Genomic DNA, 9,983 nt, shown 5'->3' on the forward strand with positions numbered 1-9,983 from the left:
TTTGCAAATAAGTACGAAAATTTCAAATTATTAATTAAAAGTTTTTAAATATATATTTTTAATCATTAATAACTTAATAACTGTTATGAGTTTCGCAAAATGGTACTATAACAAAATGGTAACATAACTTTTCTTCTCAATTTGATCTGATTAATCTTCATAATTTTTCGTTACCGAAAGATTCCGGGCCCGAATTAAATAAATCCGAAATTATAAATTAAAAAAAAAATGTTTTAGAGGAAAAATAATAAAGAGAAAAAATATATGTATTAACAATGTTTAGTATAGGACAAATTTGATTTAAATTGCAAGTTATGTGACGAACTGGTCTACAATCATATTCCTCATTTTCACGATTACAACAAAGCTTGATGGCAGATATATCTAAAAGTAGTTTAAAATATGTTATTGCGCTAATAAAAATAGTACAGTAAATATATAAAAAATATATAATTCCGAACATCCCAATGATATAAGACTTTTTTGTTTTAATCAATTCTACATCTCCATTGGCTATGGCTGCATGAATTACCAAACACTCTGTATACACAGTTGTTTATACAGGATGTCCTAGAACAATTATGTTATGGTTCATGAGAATGTAGGAAGAATTAAAGCAAACAAAAAAGTTTGTTTTGCGCAATATTAAGTTATTAATTATATATAGCAAACAAAGTTATATATAGCAAATTATGAAATTATTAATTATAGAATATGTATATTCGGATACATGAACACGCACTGAGATAGTAGGGGAGGAGCATTTGAACTGTATTTACGCGAGCTGTAATGCGGTTCAATTGTTCTAGCAGCTGTTGCCAGCGTGCAAGGGACAAGGGAAAAGACATTGCGCCACTGCACATATGCTTACCTCGCTACTTTTATATCTCGCCGCGTCGTACCTAAACCCGATATAGCTGCTAAATATTCGCGATTACAATTACAAGGTTATTTTATGAGATAGCAGAAATATTTCATATTAAAATCGTAAAAAGTTCCGTGATGGAAAAAAAATCTTGATAAAAAAGATCTTTATAAAGAAGTCGAAAGATCTTTCGATCTTTTCTTCATCATCGAACTTTTTACGGTTTCAATATGAACTATTTCTGTCTTATGAAATGACCTCGTAATTGTAATCGTGAATATTTAGTGACCATATCGATATGAGGTTAAATGCGATGCGGCAAAATGTAAGAGCCGCAAGGTAAGCATACAGTCCGTAAAGTAAGAGCGTGCACGGGTTAATGTGTAGAAAAATTTATTTTTAATGATTTTTAAGTACATGGATTTATTGTACTCCATGAGAAGAAAAATGCTATACCATTAATAATGAGTCCAGTCACCATCGGCATTGATAATTGCCTGGCATCTCCGAGGCATACTTTCCACTAAGTTGACTGCGTATTCGTTCGGTAAAGACCTCCAAATGAGACGAATTTGTCTTGTCAGCTGCTTCAAAGTGCACACTCTTTTTCCTCGAAGCTTGTGCTTGAGATATGCCCACACATTTTCAATGGGATTTGCATCTGGCGACTGCGATGGCCAATCAAGTATGACGATGCCAGACTGCTCTTTCCACTCGGTGCAAAGCTTGCTCCGGTATTTTGGGTCATTGTTTTCCTGTAAGATCCAGTCCTTGTTTTTTTTTATGAAGCATCGTTCAGCAGTCGGCAACAAACACTTCTCATAAATTTTAAGCATTAAGGTCGGGTTCCGCTTAAATAAATTCACAATTTTTTTTCCATATTCGGCGTCACTTTGCCTATCGAGCCACGTTCTGGCAAGTCATCGACATTTTTTATCTTCTTATATTGCTGAACCCACTTAGCGACGAACGATTTTGACTTTCCCATGTATTTAGCAGCCACTGCATATGACATTTTTGGTCCTTTGGGGTGAGAACAAAGGAACACAGCCTCGTAGCGCGATGCGTATGCGGCACCCCTAGCGGTTAAAGTGTTTCTCAGGTTAGAGTTCGACGCCAACTGAATCTTTTGTGACAAAGCATTCACGACAAAGATTTCATCTATCGGCTCACAAAAAAATTAGGACGATATTTGAAGTCAACTGCCATTTATGCCGTGCACGCTCTTACTTTACAGACTGTACGTGCAGCAGCGCGATGCCCTTTCCTTCGTCGTACGCTGGCAACAGTTGTTAGAATAATTGAACCACATTGCAGCCCGCGCGAGCACAGCTCAAATGTTCTTCCTCTACCATTTCAGCGCTCTCTTTTGTTTGCCTTAATCCGTTCTATATTCCCATGAACTATGGCACAATTGTTCTGAAATGCCCTGTATAAATAAATAACTGTGTATACAGGTATTTGGTAACTTCTCTACCGTTTCAGCGTTCTGTAATTAATAACTTGATAATTATTGCGCGAATGTTGCAGATTTTTCTATTCGTCTCAATCCGTTCTGCACTCCCACAAGCTATGGCACCATTATTCTAGAGCATTCTATATATACAGGATGTTTTGTAACTCATATGGCCATAATTAGTGAAGGCGTAGAGCTGATTGAGATAAAGGAAAAAGTCAAATACCGTATTCGCAATAATTATTTAGTTATTAATTATAGAAATCTGACGAATGAACGTACGTCGAAATGGTATTGGAGGAGCATTACAGTCGTTCGGGCTATAGCACAGTCCAATTAAATCGACTGGGTAACTTCATATTTCGAGCGGCTGTAATGCTTTTCCAATACCATTTCGATGTACGCTCATTCGTCAGATTTCTATAATTAATAACTAAATAATTATTGCGAATATCGCGAAATGTTATTTGACTTTTTTCTTGATCTCAATCAGCTCTACGCTTCCATTAACTATGATCATATGAGGTCACATGAGGATACATAATAAAAATGTGAGTCATATGCACATACATGCGCGCACGTATATATAATATATATTTATATGTACATATAAATATACGTATGTATGTATACATACATTCAATCATTGTTTCAACAAAACTCCATCATCTTCATCGCATGACTAATGACCACAAGATTAATCAGCGACTAGCGAATCAAGCTTTTAGCGAAGGTCGTCGTTATTCATTTCGTAATTCTTGAGTATTTCTCGAAAATTCTTAGGTTATTTTGCGTACTATTTCCCGGAATTTCTCGTAATTCTCGATCGTCAACTTGAGACGATCATTATTTCATTATTTTGTTATATTTTTTGTCTAGAGATGTGAAAATAAAATGTTGGATATTCGTTACAGGAAAAAGTTATAAGAAACAATTTGATAAAACGCATTACTAAACTGCTTCATAGAAAAAAGAGGTAAAGTTTGATGATAGATAACGTAATTTATTAGAAATATTGTTTCCTGATGGCGCGCGCGCGCGCGTGTGCGTGATTAAAATGTTTAATTGTGCGTGTGTGTGATTAAAATGTTTAATTTTATATAATATTTTATAATTTTTTCGTGACCGTTGTACCGTTCACAAGTGAGCCGGACAACCATCATGTTGATACCGCACTAATAGTAGTAGATACATTTGATGTATATTTGATAACGTATATTCAATATTATAAATTCTTCGTGAATTCAATGTGAAATATCTTGTTTTCTGATTTAAATCCTCTAGACGTTTTTTGAAGGGAATGTTGAAAAACATTATTTACAATGATGTGTTAGCTACACAGGAGAACATGAGCATATTATGGATGTATGTACGATTATCAATTTAGAAAGAGTAAGAATATCATTTATGTATTCAAAATATATTGAAGTTGAGGGTGTTATTTTATTTCCTTAAACAAATTCCTTAAAAAGATTTTTATGTTAAAAAGCACAAATGTTTAACTCCCTCAAATACACGTAATTTTCCATGTTCAAGATCATTTAAAGGTCGTATTGCCATAGGTCGTTAAACTTCTCTCGAAGCTGGCTATAAAAGCATGTAAAGAAAAATATGTAGTTCCATAAAAAAAATTACTTTGATCTTTAAATCTTTGAAAAAATGACCTTGAAAGAAAAATTTTTTCCGTCATTATTACTCCTTCGAACGGTGCATTCCTTAGAGATTTTTCGCATCGTCAAAAATAAGTGAGAAATTTAAGATGCTCGATTTAGGTGGATATCACCCTGTGTGTGTGTGTGTATGTAGGAGAGAAGTTGAGGAAATGAAACGTATGAGAAATAATTATATGGGTCTAAATGGGTCATGCACGCACAATATGCTCTAAGATTACAATGATCCGTGTCATGTAATCGTAGTGTACGGAATGGGTCATGGTTAATTATATATGCTAGCTTTCTATGTGAACGAAATAATTTTTTCTGAGAAACAATATCAACTCGGACGGTACAAATGGTACAAATGGTGAAATTAATAATAGTAGAATGCAACTTGCTTTCAAATCGTTCTTGCGAGACAAATAAGTTATGTAACGAGGAATGTTGCGATTTGCACAAAGTAAAATCATAAAACATATGTATAAATATAGCGATATAGCGATATGATGCATTGCGTTAGGCAAAGCAGGAGCAATTACGCTTATCACCGTGATAAGTGCAATTATCAGCCATAAAAGAAACAAAAAAACATGACCTGTGACTCACAGAATCGCAAACTAACTTGCCGCAATATCCGTTTCGTCACTTTGTCTTTGTCCGCGGTTTTGCACGATGTCTCCTCATCGGTAAAATAACTCGAGTGATGCACAGAACATTGCGATATTTCGCTCTCGGAATATCGGCTGTGTTTCTGGCTTTGCATGCGTAGAGATCTCATTGCTTTGCTCCATTCTCCTTTGTTCCTATCTCTGAACCACCACTTTAGCGCACTGACGCTGTAACTTATATATAGTCCCAAGCGTTCGGCAACTTTTCGCTTTGCCGATCTTCCTCGCTCCAAATCAATAATTGACTCGCAGTTAGATCCAATTATCGTCGCACGATTGTATGAATTTCAGATTGTTATAATTGTCGCAATGTGGTTCATTAATATTTATCATCTATATTATTAATTAATTAACATTAATTACTCATATTACACAAAACATTTAAAGATAGTACGGGGGACTATTTTATATAAATAAGTATAAATAAATTTTCATGTTATTTATGAAGATATAAATAATATAAAATAATATACAAAATGTTGTATTATAAATAATATAATATAACATTTTTTTATAAATAAATTAAATATAAATAGTGACGGTATAAATTTTCATGTTGCTAAGATAATTAAAGTTAAGATATTGGGACAAATTGTTATTTCATTGCCATAATATGTAAAATTCGCCTTTAATTTGAATATATCTCACTTAGAGGACATGGTATACGCTATTATCCAATAAAAATGGTCTCTCCGCGTAAAAATTCGAATTTTGTCAAATAGTTCATTTATCTCCGAGTCAACACTTTGCGCTTCAGTTGTAAGTAATTGCTGTGCGACTGATCACGCAGCCGATTATCAACTGCTCCACGAGGCAAATTCCTGGTGTTAGAAGAACGCGATTGTTAATCCTGCTCGTGAGAAGCGGTGCGCAGAACGTACAATGCATCCTCCGCACGTGAGAAAGCGCTGTGTCAGGCTCGATCTTCTTAAGTGGGATGATCATATGTCTTGATTAGTATCTTTCCCGTAAGCGAACGTGAATCTTAACGCGCTTTCTCTCGATCTTTTTATCACTAATCTCCGTTCGGCAATATCGTCAGAGTTGGTTATCTGTCGCGCATCAGTTGTCGCACTCTTTTATCATGTGTGAACTTCAAACTTTCGAACGATCTGGAGAAACTGCAAAAATGTTTTTCGCTTCCTCGATTATACACAGATTTTTTTTTCTAGAAGCATGTATTGGCGTTCATACATTACGAGAATAACTTAACCAGCTTATCCGAACTAGAATATACAAAACATTTAAAGGTAACGTGGGAATATATTTTATACATATAATATATATTTTGCGTTTATTTTAACGATTACAATTCTTCAGATTCTGATGATGAATCTGTTTCACAGATTGATGATGACCGTTTTTAGTCTGAAATTGACAATCTTCCAATTGTGGAGGCATTAAAAAAAAATAGAAAGAAGCTAGACGAAACAAAAACGGAATTTTCTGTTGCAAAGGAGCGTTGTAAAAGCAACCACGGAATATCCCGTCGATCGCATTTAAAGTGTTAAAAAGACATCCGAGTGAACTATTAATTAATTGTTGTGACATACGCATGACCAGGGTTGGGAGGTAACTCATTACTTGTAACTAAGTTACAATTACAATTTCTTTTTTTGGTAAATATAACTTAACTTCGTTCCTTTTTTTCATCTATAACTATAACTTAACTTAGTTACATTTGTTTGGTAACTAGTAACTAATTTAATAATTACTTTAATAGTTACTTTATATATTTCAAACTGAAGTTTCTGGCAGACCAGCACAATAAGGCAACGTATGATGCTTGATATCCAATAAGCATACAATTATTCTGGCTGCATTTGGAAAACGTTTGCTATTGCGTCATCTATCTTTATCATTAGATATAAAACAAGAATCAATAAAATTGTACGCCTATTGGACATTTTCGTTACGCATCGCCAATCCTTATTTGTTGACCTAACCTGCGTTCAGCGTGAAGTGCGCTGCGTAGTTTCTGTTGTTACATAAAAAATTCAAGCAATGGATAAAACATCTCAATTTTCGGAGAAGAATTGTAAAATGCCATGACCAACATATACAGAAATATTCGAGTTACAGCAAAAGTTTGGAAACGAAAACAGCTGGGCATTTCTCTGCAAAATTTGTGCTGGCAAAAGAATTATTCATGCAAGTAGAACTTCGACTGCAAATTTAAGAAAACACATGTGAGTGCAAGTCTTTATTTATAAAATATCAATATATTTTTTAGTGAAAAATTTAATTTTTGATGTTAAGATTATTTTTAGTATTTTTAGCATTTATTATCCTCATCAAATTCATTCACTTTCATATAATCGTTATTAATAGTCTTAAAGAATAAATATGAATTGCTTATTTAAATTAATGAATCCAATTTGTAACAATTATATATTGGGTGAGTGCAAAAGTTCGTGCGGAGTTTCAATAGATGGAGTTATAAGCGTCGTAAAGTGTTGTCATTAATACTTCCATCTACATATTATATAACGTTGGAAAGGTGATGTCTTCAGCTGTTATTAAAAAAAAAAATCATTTGTTTTCATACAAACTGCTTCGAGAAATATCACTTTAAAAATGAGTATCGATAAGGTGCATTTACGGCATGTTATGCTTTACGAGTTTCGGAAGGGAATAAACGTTGCCGCAGCCGTAAAAAACATTCAGGATGTTTATCAGGATGAAGCACCAGCTAAACGAACTGTGGAAAAATGGTTTGCTAAATTTCGGCGCGGAGAATTTAACCTTGAAGACGAGCCACGCTCTGGTCGACTTTCTGACATTGATGACGATGTTTTGCGTACTTTAGTGCTCAATAATCCGCGAATTTCAACAGAAGAAGTTGCTACAGCACTAAACGTTGACCGATCAACCGCTTTTCGGCGTTTAAAAAAGATGGGATTCGATTTGAAGCTCGATATATGGGTGCCCTATTTGCTGACCGAGAAGAACAAAATCAAGCGAATTTCTGCAGCCGTTTCTTTACTCGGGCGGCTCAATAACGAGTCGTTTTTGGATCGACTAGTGACGGGCGATGAGAAATGGGTCCTCTACAACAATGTTCAGCGCAAACGGACATGGAAACAATCAGGTGAGCATGGTGACGCAATGCCAAAGGCCAGTTTGCACCCGATGAAGGTGATGCTCTCTGTTTGGTGGGATTGCAAGGGCATAATCTATTTCGAGCTTCTCCCCGCTGGCGAAACGATTGATTCGGACAAGTACTGTCGCCAATTAACCAATCTGAATCGAGAAATAAAAGAGAAACGTCCGATTTTGTCAAATCGCAAGGGAGTCGTCTTTCATCACGACAACGCCAGACCACACGTTTCGAAAAAGAGGCTGCGCAAACTGAAGAGCCTGAAATGGGATGTCTTAACGCATCTACCGTATTCCCCTGATATCGCACCATCTGATTATCACTTGTTCCGGTCATTGCAAAATTATTTAAATGGAAAAAATTTTGACTCTTTGGAGGCCTTAAAAAACGGCGTCTCTTCGTTCTTCGAATCTAAACCGCGCAGTTTTTATGATCGAGGCATCCGTATGCTGCCAGAACGTTGGGAAAAGATTATAGAAAACGATGGAGAATATATCATTGATTGAATAAAGATTTTTGTTTGCCTAATCACTGTGTGACTTTTACTCACAAACTCCGCACGAACTTTTGCACTCACCCAATACAATATGAGGAATATAATAATTAACAAACTACTTTTACATAAAATTGAAAGAATTTACACAATTATGAAATTTAGAATAATAGCACAATTATTGTAAAAAAGTAACTGAAAAATAGCGACTCGTTACTTTCTAAATAACTATAACTGTAACATGTTATTTTTGAAGGTCAGTAACTTGTAACTAGTTACTGTTTCAGTGAAAAAAAATTGTAATTGTAACTAGATACTCTTACAAAGTAACTTTTCCAATCCTGTGATTTACTTAGGCTTTCCGGTGTGAATATATATCAGTTGCGCGATATAGAATGGCGTGTATTATTCAACGAAAACTTTCCTCGCGTACGTTCACATCTTACGGTCAAGGCGACCTGGATTGTTCATTGAGCATGTTCGTTGGAACAAAAGTGCAATGTGCCACACACGCGATGCTCTAAGCGGAGATTTCATTCGCGACAACTTCCGTCAGCCGCTGCAAGTGACAGGCACGTCGTGGCGCTCCCGATATAAAGAATCTTTGCAATAAAATACAAGGAATGACCGCGGCTGCTCCACAGAGAGGCAACTTACAGGACGGTGGTGTTATCGGCCACCCGCGGCACTCGGTTCAGCTTCAGCAGTATACACCGCACAGTGAGCAGGTCGCGGAAGCATACGCATCTCTGGGGACACTCGGCCGTCCTCTCGAGGGCCTCGGAGGGCTCCGCCGCCAGGAGGAGCAGCGGGATCAGCAGCGGCAACAGCTCGGCCATGAGCACCAGACCCACGAGCGGCCTCATGTCTCTGTCGCCGACCGGTCGACTCGACGCGCTCAGGGAAAAGAAGACTCAGTGGAGAAGAGCGAAGGGATTCTTACGTCGCGCCACAGCACCACGTGGAGTTCATCGGACGCGCGCGCGCGCGCGCGCGCACGCACGCACGCACGTACAACGGACGAACGGACGGAGCACAGCACCGGGGCACGTATGCACGCACTCCCGGCTACTTTCACCGCTGCGCCAGGCGCTTTCAGGTGATCCTCGAGTCGACAAGCGTGAGCCCGGGCGGACCGGATAGACCAGACGGACCTCGGAGTCACGCGAAGAGACAGGAGCGAGCGCCTTTTCGTCGTCGTCGGCAGCCGCGCTCGCAGACGAAGACACGCGCGGGTGGTTGCGCCGGCTCGGCAAGAGAGGAAAAAGGAAGCGAAACGCACCACGCCGTGTCGCGATTGCCCCGTCCTGTTACCGCGCGGCGGCAACCACTACTGTAGCCCGACGTGGCTCCTACTCGCGAGGGGACTCCGGCACGGAAGAGACCGAGAACGCAATGCGTGCTCCGAACATAGCGCGGGAGTACGAAAGGCCCTCCCGACACGAAGATCGCTGCCGCCGCCGCCGCCGCCGCCGCCGCCGCCTCCTCCTCCTCCTCCTCCTCCTCCTCCTCCTCCTCCTCCTCCTCCTTCTCCTCCTCCTCCTCCTCCTCCTCCTCCTCCTCCTCCTCCTCCTCCTCCTCCTCCTCCTCCTCCTCCTCCTCCTCCTTCTCCTCCTCCTGTTCCTCCTCCTCCGCCGCTTTCCTCGCGGCCGCTCTTGGCGAAGCAGGCGGGCAGGCGAACTAGAACGGCCGCGCGCGCGTTCTCGACGAAACGGAGAGCGCGAGAGCCCTACTCGCGAGGGCGAG

General features: G+C 38.7%; 1 protein-coding gene across 1 annotated transcript in view; it reads right to left on the minus strand.

Annotated features, from left to right (window-relative positions):
• The window catches only part of Pxn (Peroxidasin), a 43,812-nt gene extending 34,144 nt beyond the window's left edge, over window positions 1-9,668 (minus strand). The window contains exon 1 of the mRNA XM_025298367.1: window positions 8,895-9,668. Coding sequence (XP_025154152.1) covers window positions 8,895-9,103 — 209 coding nt within the window. The 5' untranslated portion in view covers window positions 9,104-9,668. The remainder of the gene's footprint in view (window positions 1-8,894) is intronic.
• Between the last annotated feature and the right edge of the window lie 315 nt (window positions 9,669-9,983).

The sequence above is a fragment of the Harpegnathos saltator genome, unplaced genomic scaffold (genome assembly GCF_003227715.2).
Source record: "Harpegnathos saltator strain DR-91 unplaced genomic scaffold, Hsal_v8.6 scaffold217, whole genome shotgun sequence".
Lineage (NCBI taxonomy): Eukaryota > Metazoa > Arthropoda > Insecta > Hymenoptera > Formicidae > Harpegnathos > Harpegnathos saltator.